We start from the raw sequence: 19,964 nt of genomic DNA, 5'->3' as shown, positions 1-19,964 counted from the left end.
AGTACAAATAGTCCCCTGCTATCCCCTCTTCCTTCCACCACTTGAAACGTGCCTCCTGGGTACCCCCTTCACAATGAATAAAAGGTGGTACCAGGGGAATCGAACAGTCCTCCCTCCCTCCCAAAATATAATACAATACAACCTGTATCATTCCCCTCTTGCCCCCCCCCCCTCTCAGAAACAAGGCAGGAGAATACAATCTATCTTACTTTCAGTCTGGCAACAATACAGTCTCTGGAGTTGTCCAAGCAGCAGTGGATGCCAAGCTCTACATAGTAGATGACGGCAGAGAAAACCTGTACGGTCCATCCAGTCTGCCCACAAGATAAACTCATATGTGCTACTTTATGTGTATACCTTACCTTGATTTGTATCTGCCATTTTAAGGGCACAGACCATAGAAATCTGCCCAGCACTAGCCCGCCTCCCACCGGCTCTGCCACCCAATCTTGGCTAAGCTCCTTAGGATCCATTCCTTCTGAACAGGATTCCTTTATGCTTATCCCACGCATTTTTGAATTCCGTTACCGTTTTCATCTCCACCACCTCCCGTGGGAGGGCATTCCAAGTATCCACTATTCTCTCCGTGAAAAAATACTTCATGACATTTTTCTTGAGTCTGACCCCCTTCAACCTCATTTCATGTCCTCTAGTTCTAGGTAGCAAAATTGTATCCTGCTCCTGGCTTGGCTTCCAGAGGGCAGGAGGGAGCTTCTGCCATGGCAAGGGAGCTGACCCTTCCCCTATGTACACTTTCTACATTTTTGGGCAGAAGGAGATGCTTGCAGTGGGGCACAGCTCAGGCACCCGCAGAATCCTACTTTTTGCTTTAAGAGGTATTAAACACACACACACAAAAAAATCCACAATATAGTTTTAATCCAAGTACACTTCTATCAGCAATCATATTTCAGAAACACTGCAGTATTTCTGCTCAGGATGAACCAGCTACCTCTGCTCTATGTCCTGTCTTTCTGTGTCTCAGTACTTCATGTTGATTGAACTTTTTCTCAATTTACCCATATTCTCCCTCGACAAAAAAAAAAAAAAAAGGACGCCAACAGCCACGCCCCCTCCATACTCCCATGCCAGATAGTCACCTTGATCCCTCCTAAAAAGAAAGCCTCCCTCACCCCTACCCACATTCCATCCATGATCCACCTCCCCTCCCTTATTGTGCCCTGGTGGTCTAGTGGCCTCTTCAGGGCAAGAAAGGACCCCCACTCTTTCCTGCCCAGTGATGCTGCTCCCGCTTGCTGCCAGCGCTGCTTCAAAATGGCTGCAGACTTCAAACGGTGATTTCACAACTCTGGTGAGGCCGCCGCCGCCGCTTGAAGGCTCGGCAGTCATTCTGAAGCAGCGCCGTCAGGGAGCGGCATTGCTGGAAAGAATGGGGTCCTTTCCTTTCCCGAAAAGGCCACTATGGCACTCCGAGGCCCACCAGCACCAGCCTCAGCCTGCCCGCAAACCCGGATTAACAGGCAGGCTGGAAAAACCCGCCTGGACGTCCTGCGGTGTCTTCAAAAAGAGGACACGTCCGGGTAAAACCGGACATATGGTAACCCCTACTCCTACTCTTTCTTCGTGCCCAAGGATTGCACAGAAACAGTAGCTCACTCCAGATTCCTTTTGATCTCTTTGTTGAATAGGAGAAAATATTTTTTCACTGAATGAATAGTTAAGCTCTGGAACTCATTGCCAGAGGATGTGATAACAGCAGTTAGGATATCTAATTAAAAAAAAAAAAAAAGGTTTGGACAAGTTCCTGGAGGAAAAGTCCATACTCTGCCATTAAGAGTCGGTAGTATGGATGCTACTCTTGGGGGATTCTGCAATCTTGCTACTACTTGGGATTCTACCAGAAACTTGTGACCTGGATTGGCCACTGTCGTTAGCAGGGTGCTGGACTAAATGGGCCTTCGGTCTGATCCAGTTTGGCTATAATATTCTTATGAAGGGATTCCTGTTTTTTATTCAAGTGTCTCCCTTGGTATTCTGCACGGTGTTCTTTAACATGAATACTTTGTGCAAACCTCGTTATCCTAAATATATAATTTATGCAAACACAACTTCTGAAATCTTTGATCTTGAAAACATGCCCTGAAGATTATTTCTAACAATAAGACAGCTAGATGTAGAGGAAGATTTTGATTGCTATGAATTAATGGTACTTAAAAAAGCTATCATACTGTCACTTTCTCCTCCAATCTCATCTGTCTTGGGCTTCTTACATCCCTCCTCAAATTGGCTGATTTATTTCACACAAGCTTAGTGAACTGCAGTGTAACACATAATTTATTAAAATTAAAATTCAAGAGTATGAAAATATTAATTACACAATCAGATCAGATCACCGCTCCCATTTCTGAGAAAGACTCAGCTCCGTATCTTCATTAGAATAGCAGCAGGATAAATATTTTACAGGTTTATTCTTTGTCCTTGCACAAGACGGCTCCTAAACTTCCACACATCCTGAAAGGAAGCAACACAGATTATTCAACAGACGTAATTTTCTCATAGAGGAAAACACCTGAAAACAGACAGTGAGCTCAGTGGCGTTCCGAGGGGCGCTGACACCCGGGGCGGATCGCCGATGTGCCCCGCCCCCCGTGCAGCGCGACCCCGACCCCCCCCCCGGTGAAGAGACACCCTCCCACCCTGGCAAAAGACCCCCCCCCCCCCGGGTGCACGCCGCTGGGGGGGTGCCGCGCGCCGATCAGCGTCGTCGGTTTCCATGCTCCCTCTGCCCCGGAACAGGTTACTTCCTGTTCCGGGGCAAAGGGAGCATGGAAACCGACGACGCTGATCGGCGCGCAGCATCCCCCCCTTGGTACGCCACTGAGTGATCTTCACATACAGAGTCTTTAATAGTTGCTACGATGCCCCAAACATCTGAAAGAGCGAGAAGCTATATTAACTAAAGTGCACTACCATATTATTTTGCATTAACACATAATAACGCACATTAAAAAATGTATTCCAACAGGCTTCACTGGCATTATGTAAACATTAAAATTAAAACTGGCTGTTAAGGACTCGTACAGTAGCCCATTTTTAGCGCTGCATAGTGAATGAGGACTAACTACATTGCCTTGAGTGAATTCCTTCAAAAAGGCGGTAAATAAATCCTAATAAATAGACTCTATTGTAGCAGCCATGGAACCTAGAACCTGTATGTAATCTCACAGCCAGGGTGACCTTTGCCTCAAGGTAAGAGACGATCTGTTCTCAAATCCTGGATCTTCTGTGTTTGAAGAGGAACGCCTTCCCTTTCAATGCATCAAAGCAGGCTACCAGATAGTCCAGGAACTGTGAGGGCCCCAAATCAGTCTTATAGAAGTTGTGACCTATCTGAGGCTTTACAACAGCAAAGAATCTGGACCATATCTAGTCAGCTCTCTAACTCCAAATTCACCCCAATGAACAGTTGTCCAAATACAAATGAACCAAGGTTCCTTCCTTACGTAGAGCTGCTGCTGCAAGCACACCATCAAAAAGGTGAACAAAGCTAATCGCCATACTGAACAGCAGCATCTGAAACCGACAGTGGGCTTCCAGAGCTGAGAATCTCAAAAGCCTCTGGTGAGCCCTTCCAAACTGGAATGTGCAAGTATGCTTCATTGAGCTTCAAAGATGTGAGAAATTCCTTTGCGAATGGCTACTAACTGAACGCAGTCTGCATCCTGAAAACAGGGATCTGAAGGCCAAGTTTAGACCTTTCAAACCTTTAAAAAAAAAAAAATTAAAAAAGGCAATAAAATCCTTCTTTCTTTGGAACTACAAAGTAGATTGAGTATCAGCCTGTACCTCATTTTGAGGTTGGGAAGTTGAGTGGCTTCCACTGTTGCTCTCTTGACAGAGAATGACAAGTGAATCAACAAAAGGCATTTGCGAGAGGGCAGGAAAACTCGCAATGTAATCTCACAAGACAGAGAGACAGCAACTGCACAATCCCTGCCAAATTTCAGCTCCAGGTAAGAACTAATTATATATTAAAAAACCATCTATATAAATAATTCTCACCCGGCACCACTCACTGTCACTCCACCACTCCCAGCGACGCCCCAGCCACGCCTCTTCAGCACATAATTCGCATAGTCCCATTCTACTGACCTTATAGTACACAAAACTTTCAAGAATGAAAGCTGCCTAAATTTCCACTTTTGGTACCTTTTCGCTCATTTTAAAAATTTCCCCTCCATGCAGACCACGGAATTAGAGCTGATTTCTTGCATTGAGACATCCTGTCTACCGCTACATCAAACATGCTTCATAACCTCAAGCAAAGGATAAACCATCTCTAGCAGAAAGAACACATGACGTTTGGTATCATTTAAATCTTGTTTATCAGTATAATTTCTCTTCAAACCTACTTTGAAGGAAACAGTTACATCTTCTCCATAGCGTTTCTCCACAATTTGCTTAATTTCACTTGCGATGTTTTCTTGGCTTGTGCCTCCTACGTCGATGTAATTGCAGTCTGAACTTGCATAGTGACAGGAAATAGCCTGCCGAAAGCAAAATGAGACACCAGTTACAAAATATCAACCCATCAGTGTGTTTATGCTTTACAATAAAATCCTCACCTTTGGTTTACCAGGCTATTTTTGTTTTTAAGCCTGAAATATATATTTTGTTATTTATGAAATTCAACATTTATAAATCAAGTTACAGAAAGCTAAACAGGAAATCAAATATATTCCTAAACTCCACTATAAGGGGGTCCTGTATTAAGCGGAGAACAGGAAATCCATAACACAGGGAAATAAGATACATTAGCTTTGTAGCAAGTGCAAAAAAGCAAGCACAAATACTTGTACACCCCTCTCTACATCCTGAGGTAATCTAACACAAACTTGCTTAGAAGCCATAAAATACATTCACTGCAAAGGGTCCCAGAAAACAGGCTTTTGAGAGTGATAGTTCACAATACAACTTAAGCAAATAATCTTTAAGTTTCAACATTTTTATTGATGACAAATCACAAGAAACACATTCCACATTCTGAATATACAGAAACTCAGACATGAACAAGTATTCAGTGAAGGCAAACTGTTACCTTCCGTCATCAAACGTTTTACATTTGATTCCCTTCCCCACCCCTCTATTTTATGTTTCAACAATATTTAGTGATGAGATTCAAAATGAAACATACATTCCACCCCTCGGTCTTCCTACTGGTATTTTAGATTTCAGCATTTTAATGATGACAGGCACAATTAAGTACCGGCCTCGGCAAGTATATACTAATTGCCATCAACAAAACATGCTAGGATTCCTTGGTCTTTATCTTTAACACTTTATTGAGGAAATAACGAAAGGCTATTTTTTGTTTTTTTATAGATCACCTCTTTTAAGGTAGTTTACAATGTTTTGTCAGGTACAGAAAGTCTCTTCCCTAATGAATTTACAATCTCTGTGGGTACTCGAGGCAACGGGAGATTTTGGGACCGATATTCAGGCCACGGTAGTTAGCCTGGCTAACTCCCGTGGTCAGTGTTGGTCCGTTTCCGGTGACTGGCATTGAATATCTGGTTTATTTTTGGCTGGTTTGAACATAACCGGCTACGTTGATAGTCAGACTTAGCTGGATATGTTTAAACTGGCCAAAGACAGTCTCTAAAGTGGGGCTGAAAAATCGCCTCTTAACCTGCTATCCGCTAGCCACTAACCAGCGATATGCAGCGGGCGATAGCTATGAGGTATTTAGCCTGCCAGACGCTGATCCTAGTCAGTTAAATGCTTTTGAATATCAGGGGGAAAGTGATTTGCTCAAGGTCGGTGGGAAAAGTGTGATCTAATCCATATTTTCCTGTCCGTTATTCTAACTCATCTGGATGCTGCAAATCCATTTGGGTATGTGGACTTCAATAATCTCTCTCTAGAGCACTGATCACTTCACTTTCAAGAAGCCGTATTTTTATAACAATCTTTATTATAATTTTTAATTGTATCTGTCGCAACCTGTCTTATAGAACAATCTTAACTTTATAGCACAGGTCAAAGTGTCTCAGAAATGGTCTATTACAGATTATCTGGATTCCACAATGTTTACTAGCCATACCTTGTTGCCTTCGTTAGAAAACAAAGTTGGAATTGTATCACCCATTTTTAGAGCCACTCTCAGGTGACTTGAGCTGGCGCCTCCTTTGCCCCCTCAATACCTCCCTACCCTCACGCAAACCCCCTGCCTATCTTGCTGCTCTCCTTTTCCCCCCCGACATAACATAATCATCCTCTCCAGGCTGCCCAGGTGGGTCTGCTCTCTCTACCATCTCCCTCCCGTCTCTAGGGAGTCGGCCTTTTCCCATCCTGGGCCATACCTCTGCAATTCTCTGCTGCCTCGCATCCGTTCTAAACCCCCCCCACCTTTGCAGAAATTCAGAAAACCTGGCTCTTTGAGCTCTCTCTAAGGTGACTTCAGTTGATCCCCCCTTCTTTCCTAGAACCTGTCCTTCACCTTTACTTGCTACTTCCCGAGCCCATACGCCATGCGCCCTCCCTGCCCATTTTCAAGTCCTTACTCAAAGCCCATCTCTTCTCCCTTGCTTTTGGCGCCTAACCACCTTCCCCATTCATGATACCTACACTGACTACATAGTTTGTTACCTTTAGATTGTAAGCTCTCTTGAGCAGGGACTGTCCTTCCCCATGTTTAAACTTGTACAGCGCTGCGTAACCCTAGCAGCGCTAAGAAATACTAAGTAGTAGTAGTAGTAGTATTCTGTGGTATTTAGAGTTATTTATGATTCTAATCTGCTGTGATCTACTTTTGGTGTGAACAGTGGAGTATCAAATTGTCATACATCCTCTGTGTTTTATCTTATAGTTGGAACAAAAGGTGATTTGCTAGCTCTGCTCCCCCCTGACCTGGTCTATCTGGACCTCTCCACTCACTGCTGCTATTTGTAAAATACCCCAATCACCTCTACTCTCATCTTTTGGGTATTTCTGACTCTTGGCATACCTGAGAGAGAAATGAACAATGCCGTCCTCATTGCCAGGGCTTTCTCCTGGCAAGCTCAAGGTAAAACATGTATTAGTAAAGATAGCGGAGGGGAGGGTGTCCTGAAGTGAGAGAATGTAATGATGTTTTGTAATACCACCATCATCATCTATTCTGATCAACCTTCAGCACTGCAGGCTCTTTATTCATGTGCTGAATCTCATTAAAAAAAAAGTTGTTTTTACCCCTTTCCATCAGGCAACAAAGCAAGGTTAAAGTGTAAAAGCCAGTTCCGTTCTGGTTTATAATTAATTCTTTCATAATCCATGAAGGCTGAATGTGCTCCACATTATTCACCAGCTGATATAAACCTGACTCACCTTCTAAATTACCAATTTTACATTTCAAACTTTTGGCCCCCAAATTCCTCTTGATTTTCCCTTCAGAGCAAAAGGTAAGTGGTTTCTTCAAAGGAATGAGCTTTAACAGCAGAGAAGGTGAAAAGGAAGGGAGAAGCCACAGGAACTGTGAATTAATGATCATGGGGGTGGGGGGGGGTGGGGGGGGACGGAGGGTCAATTATCTTCAGGGTTCAAGAAAGGATCTAGGAGTCAGCCATGAAACAACTGGATGGGTTTTTTTTTTTTTAATTTATGCACATTTATTTCCTACTTGTGTCGCTTGAAAGATCTGGATACAGTAATAGTTCTGAGGATCCATTCCCTCGGAACAGGATTCCTTTGTGTTTGTCCCATGCATGTTTGAATTCTGTTGCCGTGGTGGAGAGGAAAACGGTGGCAGAGTTCAGGCATGCATGGGATAAACGTGGAGGAATCCTGTTCCGAGGGAATGGATCCTCAGAAGCTTAGCTGAGATTGGGTGGCAGAGCCGGTGGTGGGAGGTGGGGCTAGTGCTGGGCAGACTTCTACGGTCTGTGCCCTGAAAAGGACAGGTACAAATCAAGGTAAGGTATACACAAAAAGTAGCACATATGAGTTTATCTTGTTGGGCAGACTGGATGGACCGTGCAGGTCTTTTTCTGCCGTCATCTACTATGTTATTTCTAAACACTATGTAATTGCAAATTCATAAGGTGCTCAAGGTAATGCACAGCAAGTTATTACAGAAGCAGGGAAACGTGGGTTGAGGCTACTGCTCTCTCCATCACCCACCCATCTACCGCGTGGCATTAAAGCTGTGGTTTCTAGGGCAATGGGAGAGAAGCTTAAGCTGCTAGGAGTGGTGCATTCACCCATCTACCCCCAGAAGCTGCAGTCTTAGCCTTTCAGAAAAACGTCTTGGTACACACTGCTCCTGGTACCATTTCCATAACTGAATTCTGCCTCACGGAATTCCTACTCACATAAAACTGCCTCAAGGAGGGAGGGAAAGAGTGACTAACAGAGCCCCCCCCCTCTTGCTGCCAGTCACTTCAGTGTATCCTCCTGTCACCATCTGCTGGAGACAGATAATACTGAAGAATCGGTGACTGCATGGTGCCTTTTGTAGGGCTCACAGTTCTTAAGTCTGTCTCCAGACATTCCTGTAACCTATTTGTTCTGGACCTGTCTGGTGGATGAAAAGGATTTCATAAATGAAATCTACCAGAGCAAGCTGGTTCTAGCAGCGGCCTGGAAGCAACCGTCGCTACCTGGCCTCCGGACAGTCTTGCAAAAACTGGACTACGTTTGCTTGATGTCAAAACTTACGGCTCTGCGGACTGGTTATGTGGTACAGCATCAGAAAATCTGGAATTCTTATGAACAATGGTCATCCTCACAGCACACCTCTGGATAGCAGTATATGTTAAAATTTTGGGAAATGTAGAGTTGATAGAGCAATCGGGGGAGAGGGGGTTGAAGAGGAAAGATAAGATATGACTGTATAGAACTGTTAGGGATAATTAATGGATAGCAATTTTGGTGTATTAGAAATGTTCTATCTACCATGTTTATATTTGAAAACAATAAAATAAATGCTTAAAAAAAATGAAATCTACCAGTACTTAAAGAAGGCAGAATGGGATACTACTATATCAAAAGAGAGTAAACATTTTTAACAGTTTTCAACTAGGAAACTTACAAATGTGAAACATGCAAGTATGTGTCACCATATCTCTCTCTCTCTGTATATATAAGCAATGTAACCTGATAAGGTACCTTTCTAAATCCTTCTGTTCTGTTCATGCCAGAGCCGTGGACAAGCAAAGGATGGAAGAATACAGTGTCACCCTTCTCCATGACTAGGTGCACCCTCGGAAGACTTGGGTCATAGTCCTGGATTCCATGGTACATCTTATTTACTCCACCCTTTAGAGAGATACAAAGGAAGTTTATTACATTGCAGAAAGGCATCGTAATTATATTTCCTACACATGGTTCTCACAGCCCCAATAATACCAGATTAAAGGAAATTAACTTAGACTTAGACTTATAGGCGATACACAAGATATTTGTTTCTTTTTCAAGATATTTGAAAATCCCTGTGTCCATAGTTAAGTGGTACTCTTCGGACTTCCGGTGACGTCATGAGCTCGAGTGCAGCTCGATACTGAAGCTCCGAGCCTAATCCCCCTTAAACCATCGCAATCCACAATAAAAATCAAAGCAAGGTACTTACTTTATATGGAAAAATACTTAACAAGTTCGCCCACAAATATGGCGCAAAAAACGCTGAAAAAAGATAGAAGCAAAGCGAGTAGCGGCGACACTAAGACGCTGGAGGAAACCGCGCCAATAGGGCCTATATTTACAGAGGCTCAGCTCCACCAACTGACGCAAGCGACCGAGAGGGCCTGGGAACCCAAATGGATAAGCCTGAATAGCAAACTGGAGGCATATCAGACGACCCTGGACGGGTTCAGTATCCGGCTTGGAGATTTAGAGACGAGGGTCTCGGCAACGGAGGATGACACGCGAGGATATGGCCCCGATATCGCAGAATTAAGGCAACAAGTGGTGGAGCAGCGCAACCTCCTAGATGAATATGAAAACAGAGCAAGAAGGAATAACATACGCATTATTGGACTAGATGAATCTGTCCCGGAGTGCAACCTTGAAACATGGTTGGAAACTTGGCTATCTAAAGAGCTGGCGCTCACGGACACGATGGGCCCAATGGTCATCGAAAGAGCACACCGCATGGGCAGGAAAATGGAGAATAGAAATAGGCCACGTGCCGTCATAGCGAAGATAATGAACTACCGACATAAAGTAGAGATAATGCAAGGCTTCAAAATTAAAAGGGACTCGCTACAGTATAACCAGAGGAATATTTTGATATTTCAAGATTATTCTACTGCTGTCCAAGAAAAAAGAAAACAATACCATCTGCTTTGCTCAGAACTGGCACAGAAAAAAATTCGATTTCGACTACAATACCCAGCTCAATTAAGAATATATATACAGGAGAAATGGCAGCATTTCTCAACGGCAACTGAAGCCAGGAAACATTTAATGGACAATAAAATCTTGGAGGCAGTTTAAGTTAGCCATCTGGCACAACTGAAATAACATACCAATCACAGCAAGTATTACTGAATATGTGGATAGCAAGATTATTGTTTATTGTTTAAAAATGTTGGGGAATCGGGAGCTCCAGGTGATCACCGAGGTCACAGGACATCCACCTGGAATATCTAGGTGGATGTACAAAGGTCACATGCGTGGATGGGATGGTAGGGAGAGGGGGGGGATTAGGGAAGAAGAACCTACTCTAAATATGGTAAATAAGGGACAAAAGACAGAACTCTTCAGAAATATTGAGGTTATGGTAAAACATGGAAATATGTTGATCAAGATGTATGCAAGGTCCCTAGCGGGCGCAAATGTTATGGGTTATAAGCGTAAAAATATGTGTATAGCCATGCAACAATGCCAATTAGAATTATAACATGGAATGTAGGGGGCATAACATCCCCTATAAAACGGAACAAAATACTCACAGCCCTCAAGCGACACCGGGCAGATATAGCCTGCATACAGGAAACCAGATTAAATGATATAGAACATTCTAAATTACAAAGATTATGGGTTGGAGAATGCTATGCGGTGAATGCCCAGGGGCGGAGGGGAGGAATTGCGGTCCTAATTCGTAAAGGGTTGGCCTGTAAAGTAACAGTGGTAGAAAAAGAGAAACAAGGTCGATATATAACACTACGAGTATGGCTACAAGGGTTTGAATTTTACTTGATTGGGGTATATGGGCCTAATGAATATGATAAAGAATTTTACCGGACGCTGGGAAGTAAATGTCTCCAATACCAACAGGGTAGGATTTTAATACTTGGGGACCTCAACTTAGTTCTTAACCCAAGAGAGGACACCACTAATCCGCAGTCGGCACACTACTCCGGACAACGAGCAGGAGAGCTGCCAATGTTGTTAAAGACGTTAGACCTGGTGGATGTGTGGAGAACACTACACCCTGGGGAACGTGATTATACACATAGATCAAGGGCCCATGACACACAATCGAGATTGGATTATATTCTCTTAGGTCGTACTATGTTCCACCAGGTGAGGGGGGCAGCCATAGGACCGGAGGAGATCTCTGACCATACTCCGGTATGGATGGATTTAGAGTTACCAGATGACAGGCCGAGAGGGGCAGGGTGGAGATACCCGGCATATTTAGACGGAGACCCTCAATTTCAAAAATATCTACTGGATAAATGGGGAGAATACTCATTTCATAATAAAGAACATGCAGAGACAGACCCAATCTTGTTTTGGTCCGCACTAAAGGCGGTTCTTAGAGGGAATATTATTGCATATTGTAGTACCCAAAAGAAACGCCGAATGGCAACAATATTACAACTGGAAAAACAGCTCTCCAAAGCTAAGCGCATGCACATTTCAAGACCCTCCCAGGTCACATTGGAGCATTTAAAGACCATACAGGTCACACTTAATACTCTGCTCCATGAAAAAGAACAAAGATCAGCAGTGTATTATAAATATAAATTACACAGATTTGGGAACAAAACGGGACGCTTACTGAGTAAAGTCATAAAACGTTGGGGGGGCTCCCGGACGGTGGCGGCCCTGAAAGATGAGCAGGGTAGGCTTAGAGTAACACAAAGTGAAATTGGGAGAATCTTTACTACACACTTTACACAACTGTACACATCAGGAAACCAAGTAAATAAGCAGGTGATACAAGACTATTTAACTCAGGCGGGTCTGCCCATTATAACACCTGAAGACTTAGCTATACTCAATGCTCCATTAACCCTAACGGAACTCCAACAGGCTATAAAAAAATTGAAAAACCGAACGGCACCAGGGCCAGATGGATATACTGGGGAATTCTATAAAATCTTACCCCTAGAAGGCCAAAAGACACTGTTGGAGTACTACGAAGAGGTGATCAATGCAGGGACATTTCCCAAATATGCAAATACAGCTTTAATTACTTTAATCCCTAAACCAAAGAAATCGCTGGCTAAAGCAGAAGATTATCGCCCAATATCCCTCATAAACGTTGACATTAAATTACTGGCAGGAATGTTGGCAGACCGAATGGCAAAATGCCTCCCTAACCTAATAAGTCCGGAACAAGTTGGATTTGTTAGAAATAGACAAGCCACACACAATGTCCGGCGGTTGTTATTGGCTATAGCGTCATGTCAGGGGCAGGAAACGCCAGCGGTAATAATGAGTGCAGATGCAGAAAAGGCATTCGATAGGGTGGGGTGGGACTATCTCTTCCAGACTATGAGAACGATGGGGATTGAGGGCTGGTTCATGCAAGCAATAGAAACACTATATTGTAACCCGGGGGCGAGTATTATTGTCAATGGTATAAAAGAGACTGAATTTAAAATAATGAGGGGAACTAGACAGGGGTGCCCATTATCCCCTGCCCTTTTTGTGATATCATTGGAGCCGCTGTTACATATATTAAGAAAACAGACAAGCATCACGGGAGTACAGATAGCAGGTCAACATATAAAGGTATTAGCTTTTGCAGATGACTTAATGATGACCATAACAGACCCCCCTAGATCCATGGCACGTCTGATACAGGAGATCGAGCGATTTGGACAAATCTCAGGATTTAAATTAAATTTGACTAAGACTGTAGCCCTGGAAATAGTAAAACATCCACACAGGGGATGGACTGCTGGATTTCCCCTTGTCTGGGAATTAAATTCTGTTAAATATTTGGGAGTGCAAATACCGGCAGATCTTTCTCAGCTATACGATCTTAATGTAAACAACTTACTCAAAGAGACCATACAGACATTGCGGACCTGGGGCGCCCTTCCAGTATCCCTATTGGGTAGGATTGCACTCTTTAACATGGTCATTGCACCAAGATGGACATATATATTCCAAACCTTACCTCTATACCTGAAAAAAAAAGATGAGCGCACATTACACCGCCACACGCAACGATTTCTCTGGCGGGGGAAGAAAGCACGACTACCGATCTCTATATTGACTATCCCGGTGGAATATGGGGGGCTAGGACTATTGAATATTCGCTTCATGAGTATAGCTAATGGCATGAGACATATAAATGACTGGTTCAGGCAGACCAGTGATTATACTAACACAGCCCTGGAGCTGGGGGTGTCCCCGGGGATGCATTTTAGTAACTATCTGCATGGCACTGGAGTGGAGGTTCCATACCCCCTGAAGCACTCTGGGATAATGACAACTGCCAGGGCTGTCTGGGAATGGGTGTGCCGCCTCCACCATTTTTCACCTAAGGTGACACCATATTTGCCTATCTGTAACAACCATTCCTTTATACCCGGACAAATGTACAGTGTATTCAAGAGGTGGGAAAGGAAAGGTGTGGTATACCTTCTCCAGGTGGTGACTGCTGAAGGCAGACTCAAATCATTCAATGAACTACAAACCAAATATGGTTTGCCTGCCAGTGATGAGTTTTATTATAGACAACTGCGACATTACGTGTCATCCTTACCATGGACATCATTAACAGAAGACGTACAGGAAGAAATCTCCTCAGCATATTCTTTGGAATCCCAGCAAAAAGTACCTATGGCATATCACCATAGACATATACGAGATACAGCTTTGGAACTGGACTATGCCAAATTAGCACATACCTGGACCCTGGATTTACAAACTAAAATAACTACACAGATGTTACAATCTCACATATTGCAGATTCGGAAGACCACAAATGCAGCTGCACACTGGGAACTACAATATAAGGTGGCTTTGAGACTTCACGTGCCACCGAGAAGGGCATTCCACATGGGACTATCCCCTTGGGGCGAATGCCCAAAATGCGGAGCTCCAGGAGCGACAACGGGACACATGCTCTGGCATTGTAAATATACGCAAAGTTTTTGGCGGCAGATTGTGACCCAGGTAACCACTATGTGGGGACAAACGTGGCATTATGATGCCCAATTATTATTTGGACAACCAAAACTGGGGAAAAGACCCAAACGAGGATACACAGCATTTGTGATGCGAGCCACACTTGCAGGTAAAAAGACAATACTGTCAGAATGGATATCCCATCAACCCCCCAGGGTGCAACAGTGGAGGACACATATGATACACATGATGCGAATGGAACGCATGGCTATAAGGGACATAGATTCTACAGAAGGAACACAATTCCAACAACGCTGGAGCCCGTTTTGGATTACCATGACAGCAGCAGCGAGAAGTCATATCTTAAATCCCTGATAATAAGACTTTGGAAATAAGTGGATGTAGGAGTGGGAAAGAGAGAGGGAGGGTAGGGGTGGGTGGGGGGGGGGGGGAAGTTAAGGGCAGGGGGGGTGAAAATTAAAAACACTGTTTTCCAAATATGGTTTAATATGAATGATTGTAGAACTGGTAGAAAACATACAATGTATATTTACCATGTGTTGTTTATTAACAATAAAAAAAGATTTAAACATAAGTGGTACTCTTCATGGAGCGGCATTAATCACTGCATCAGACTTTAAAGATGGCACTGGGGCAAAATGCATGGAAAAACACAAAAAGTAGGGTAGTGGAACAGTACAATCTCAAAATAAGGAATCCACAAAGGGCAATAGAAAGAGCAAGTCCACGAACCAGACTGCCAAAAGAGAACTCAGACTCTCTCTCCACCGAGAGTAGTAGGCATCAAGTAAATGGCTGTTTGTTTACATTTGCAGTTGTTTCCTTACAACTGAGCAGTTCTTGTGACTCCTGAAGCAGGCGCTCCATTCACGAAACATGGATCCAAGTTGAGTCCAACTGAATTGATGCTGCACCCTACGCCTGGAATAAACTTCCTGAGCCCCTACGTCTTGCCCCATCCTTGGCCACCTTTAAATCTAGACTGAAAGCCCACCTCTTTAACATTGCTTTTGACTCGTAACCACTTGTAACCACTCGCCTCCACCTACCCTCCTCTCCTCCTTCCTGTACACATTAATTGATTTGATTACTTTATTTTTTGTCTATTAGATTGTAAGCTCTTTGAGCAGGGACTGTCTTTCGTGTTGCCCACCTTTAAATCTAGACTGAAAGCCCACCTCTTTAACATTGCTTTTGACTCATAACCACTCGCCTCCACCTACCCTCCTCTCTTCCTTCCCGTCCACATTAATTGATTTGATTTGCTTACTTTATTTATTTTTTGTCTATTAGATTGTAAGCTCTTTGAGCAGGGACTGTCTTTCTTCTATGTTTGTGCAGCGCTGCGTATGCCTTGTAGCGCTATAGAAATGCTAAATAGTAGTAGTAGTAGTAAAAATTGCCCTTTGTGGATTCCTTATTTTGAGAATCTACTTTGAAGACTTATTGCACTACCCTATTTTTTTCACATTTTTTTTCTTGTGGACTACCGTAGGGTGGGTTGGTCATCTTATTTTTTTTGTTTGTGCAATATGCATGGGAGTCACCATGGTTAAAAAAACAAACTTCAATAAACACGAAGGGGAGCTGGTTGGATTTTACGTTGTAATAAACCTACAAGAAGATAACAAGGCTTAAAATGGCCCGTTAGTGAAGGTGGTAAAAACCAGTACTTTAAAGACTCTAAGCACACTAGGACTGATGGACAGTTGTGACAGGAAAGAGGTTAAAAGTTCAGGTAAGGCACATGGGAAGTAGGGAGCTGGTGTGAGGCTGAGTCTGTACAAGTAGAAGCAGCATAAATATGCAGACTGGATGGCCTAATTTGGTCTTGTTCTGCAATCACTTACTGTTACCTTCTCTTACAGGTAAGGCCAGTGATTCAGAAATAATGGGAATAGATGATTTGGCTAGGAAAAATCTCTTCTGTTTTAGGAGTGTGTTGCTGTTATTGACTGGATATCCTTCCTAAGTCAACTACTGACTTTAGGCTTTCTTTGTGTGTTGGTAAACCCTAACCCAATTCCACTGAGATTTTCAGAAGTTATAGAATTACGTGGAGATTCTTATCTAATCCCAACACAGGGTCACTGCCCCAAAATGCCATGGATCCTATTTTCAAATTATCGGCATGAACTCTGGATCTCCACATTTAAAGCTGAGGATGTGACTAAATGTTCGTGGTTGGCCTCCTTGGCCATACCCAACCTTCTCAGCAAACATCTCCTGTGCTATTTATTACCAACTAGCCATTATGCCCGTTAAAACGGGCGAGATTTCCAGCTACCATCCTCGCCAGGTCACCGCTGCCCCCCCCCCCAGAGTTGCCAGCCCGGGCCCTCTCTTCGCGATTCAACTTACAGCGCTGAAACCGCAGCAGGCAGATCAGCTGAGTTGCCCAGTTCTCCAGGTTCTCAGGCTGCTGCACTAACCACTAGGCTACTTCCCTCCAATGCAACAATGGAAGTTGTTTACCATAAACCTCAAGTAATATTAGTAGTTGTTTGTGCGATATCCACGTGGCAGCAGTGGCGTAGCCACAAGTGGGCCTGGGTGGGTCGGGGCCCATCCACTTAGGGCTCAGGCCCACCCAACAGCAGCACATATTTAGTGCTAACTAGTGGGGATCCCAAGCTCCGCCAGCTGAAGACCTCCCCCTGATGGTGCTGAAAACACTGCTTTCCACTTCAGCAGTCTAAGCTTCCTAAGCTGCTGATACTGGCCTCATTGCATTGGGGGGGGAGAGATCACTTGGTGCCCACCCACTTCTTGACTAGGCCCACCCAAAATCTGCTGTCTGGCTACGCCCCTGCGTGGCAGACGATTTTATCAGCACTTAAAATTAAGTTGTGCTTATCTGGTTTTTTTTTAACTATGGGGCAACGTTCAGTTGGCAGTGGTCAGCCAACTGGCTGCTCTCTGTTGAATTAGATTCGGACATTCAATGCTGACCCCTCTCTGGGTAAAGGCACTGCCACCAGGAGTTTCCTGGGTACCCGCCAATATCCAGAGGGGGTACCTGGAGTGCTACCTGGTTAACTTAGGCCAGGTTTTTTTCTGTTCTAGGGTAAATGGGTAGCTCTAGGGTTACCACTGCAGCGCCCTTACTCCCAGCTCCACCCTGACTGCGCCCCCTGGACCACGCTCGCTGGCACTAACCAAATAGTGCTACTGAAAATCCGGGCCGGACCCAGTGAGTGGGAGTTATAAAGGCGGGAGCAGCTCCTACCCAGAATCAACTCCTTGCTGCTTCTGCAAAAATTAACAAAAAGGAGGAAGCAGGATTTTACCTCCCAGGCAGGGTAGGCGTGTTTCTTCAAGGAACCTTTGTGTGTTCCTGGAAGCACAACAAGACAACCGTTGTTCCGATCTATGTGCTCCATGGCTGTCCAGGCACACACGATCTGATTGGCCGGCCTGAACGGGAAGTAATGCAGGTCTTGGTGCAGTGGGTGGCGGGAAGTCATTTTACCTGAAACAAAAACATCACTTAACTATAGAACTGCACAACGAAAACACTTTACAAAGTCTGAGTGCTAGAAGTGTCCTGCAAGAGCAGCTGCCACCCACAGTGAAGGGCAGAAAGACAAGTGGCCATCCAGGGGCTACTCTTGTAAATTTATAATTGTTACATGTGTTTAAATACAAAACAGCATTAAAAAAAAAAAATTATTTTAATTTCTTCTGTCTGTGCCAGACGAATACTTGACAGCGTAAATTTAACAAAAAAATACAATCACTAATATTAAAAACCATTTATTAGATGCAACAGAAAACAGAACTATACATGGATTATAAGAAAGAATACCAATTTCTATGCAAACGTGGCATCAAGTATTTGCCAGCCATCTGCTTTTTAGAGGCTCCTTTACTAAAGCGCAGTTTTCGCATGGTAATTTTTGCAAAGTGATAACCGCAGTGACTGTTCAAGATATACCCAGCATCTTCCCATACAGTTACCAGACAGAAAAGGCCTTTATTGCACAGGAAGAACATACCAGCTCAGACTGAGGGTCCATCCAACCAGCATCCTGCTTCCAACAGGTCCCCAGAGAGTAGCAAGATTTCAATGCTACCAATCCCAGGAATAAGTACTGGCTGCCCCATGTCTATCTTAATAGTAGATTATGGACTTTAACTCCAAGAACTTGGCCAAACCTTTTTTTAAACCCAGATATACTATCTGCTGTTACCACATCCTCAGGCAACGAGTTCAGGAGCTTAATTATTCATCGAGTGAAAAAAGATTTTCTTCTATTTGTATTAAAAGTATTTCCATGTAACTTCGTGGAGTGTCCCCCTGGTCTTTGTACCTTATGAAAGAGTAAACAATCGATTTACCTTTACTCGCTCTACTCCACTCAGTGAACCTCTATCATAACCCCCTCCACCATCTCTTCTCCAAGCTGAAGAGTCCTAACCCCAGCCTTTTCTTGTATGACAGTGTGGAACACTTGCTGTCTCTTGTGGTAACAGCACATGGTAAGTTACTGTGTGCTAACTGCAAGACGAACTCCACGCCCACAACCCCTTTTACCATATCATTCCCACCTTAGTAATTCCCTTATCCCTTATTTGTCCTGTTTGTCTGTCTGTCCTAATTTGATTGTAAGCTCTGTGGGGCAGGGACTGTCTCTTCATGTCCAGTGTACAGCACTGCGTACGTCTAGTAGCGTTATAGAAATGATTAGTAGCAGTAGTAGTCTTTGGGATTCCGGAATCTTGCTACTCTGGATTCCGCATGGAATCTTCCTACTCTTTGGGATTCCAGAACCTTGCTACTCTTTAGGATTCCGCATGGAATCTTCCTACTCTTTGAGGTTCCGGAATCTTGCTACTCTTTAGGATTCTGCATGGAATCTTCCTACTCGTTGAGGTTCCGGAATCTTGTTACTTTGGGGTTCCGGAATGTTGCTACTCTTTGTCCTTATCCCTTATTATCCTGTTTGTCTGTCCTAATTAGATTGTAAGCTCTGTGGAGCAGGGACTGTCACTTCATGTCCAGTGTACAACACTGTGTACATTTTGTAGCGCTATAGAAATAAGTAGTAGTACCGTATACAGACAGTATATAACTTTGCGAATGCTGTCATGGCAGCATAATAACTGCGACTGTGGCAGCGCATTATCAGCGTGCACTAATTCACATGCTGCTTATTGCACCTTAGCAAAAGGGACCCTTAGTGTGGGAACTCTGGTTCTTGTTCTCTTTGTGCATCTGTCAAAAGTGGACTTCCAAAGGAACTGCAATGCTCTCAAGACAGTGTTGTAGAAAGCAGGATTGATGCTGCTTTTCCCAGTTTTGGGTTTTCTTAAATCAATTCACCTGCCTGACTTATTTCTATCCACAGACGTTATTTACAGCATCAGGATTTACAGCTGCGGAATAGCTGCCTAATCTCCAGAGGGATTTCTAGAGGCAGATTCTATCTTTCCTACCAAATGCCACTATTTATTCACACTCTCTATCCCAAAAGGGGATCAAACAAGGTCATAAATAAGTGAATTTCCCTTTTTAAAAGCCTTCACATGCTGGCATGAATGGAATTGCCCTTTCGGTGAGAGTGAAAAATCCAAATCTCTGGCACACCCTGTGCAAAGAGCTGAAAAATCAGGCACTAAAATCTTTGTACCCAAATTTCAGATAATTACAATGATATACACTGAGAAAGTGCCTACCACAGTGGACGCGT

At 43.7% G+C, this 19,964-nt stretch overlaps 1 protein-coding gene across 1 annotated transcript in view; it reads right to left on the bottom strand.

The window, feature by feature from the left end:
- Window positions 1–862: 862 nt before the first annotated feature.
- LOC115478397 (phytanoyl-CoA dioxygenase, peroxisomal-like) overlaps window positions 863–19,964 on the bottom strand; it is a 49,052-nt gene continuing 29,950 nt past the window's right edge. The window contains exons 6-9 of the mRNA XM_030215696.1: window positions 17,562–17,743; window positions 9,106–9,255; window positions 4,374–4,508; window positions 863–2,472 (exon numbers count right to left, since the gene is read on the bottom strand). Coding sequence (XP_030071556.1) covers window positions 2,419–2,472; window positions 4,374–4,508; window positions 9,106–9,255; window positions 17,562–17,743 — 521 coding nt within the window. The 3' untranslated portion in view covers window positions 863–2,418. The remainder of the gene's footprint in view (window positions 2,473–4,373; window positions 4,509–9,105; window positions 9,256–17,561; window positions 17,744–19,964) is intronic.

The sequence above is a fragment of the Microcaecilia unicolor genome, chromosome 10 (assembly GCF_901765095.1).
Source record: "Microcaecilia unicolor chromosome 10, aMicUni1.1, whole genome shotgun sequence".
NCBI lineage: Eukaryota > Metazoa > Chordata > Amphibia > Gymnophiona > Siphonopidae > Microcaecilia > Microcaecilia unicolor.
This window is presented reverse-complemented; position numbering and strand designations above follow the sequence as displayed.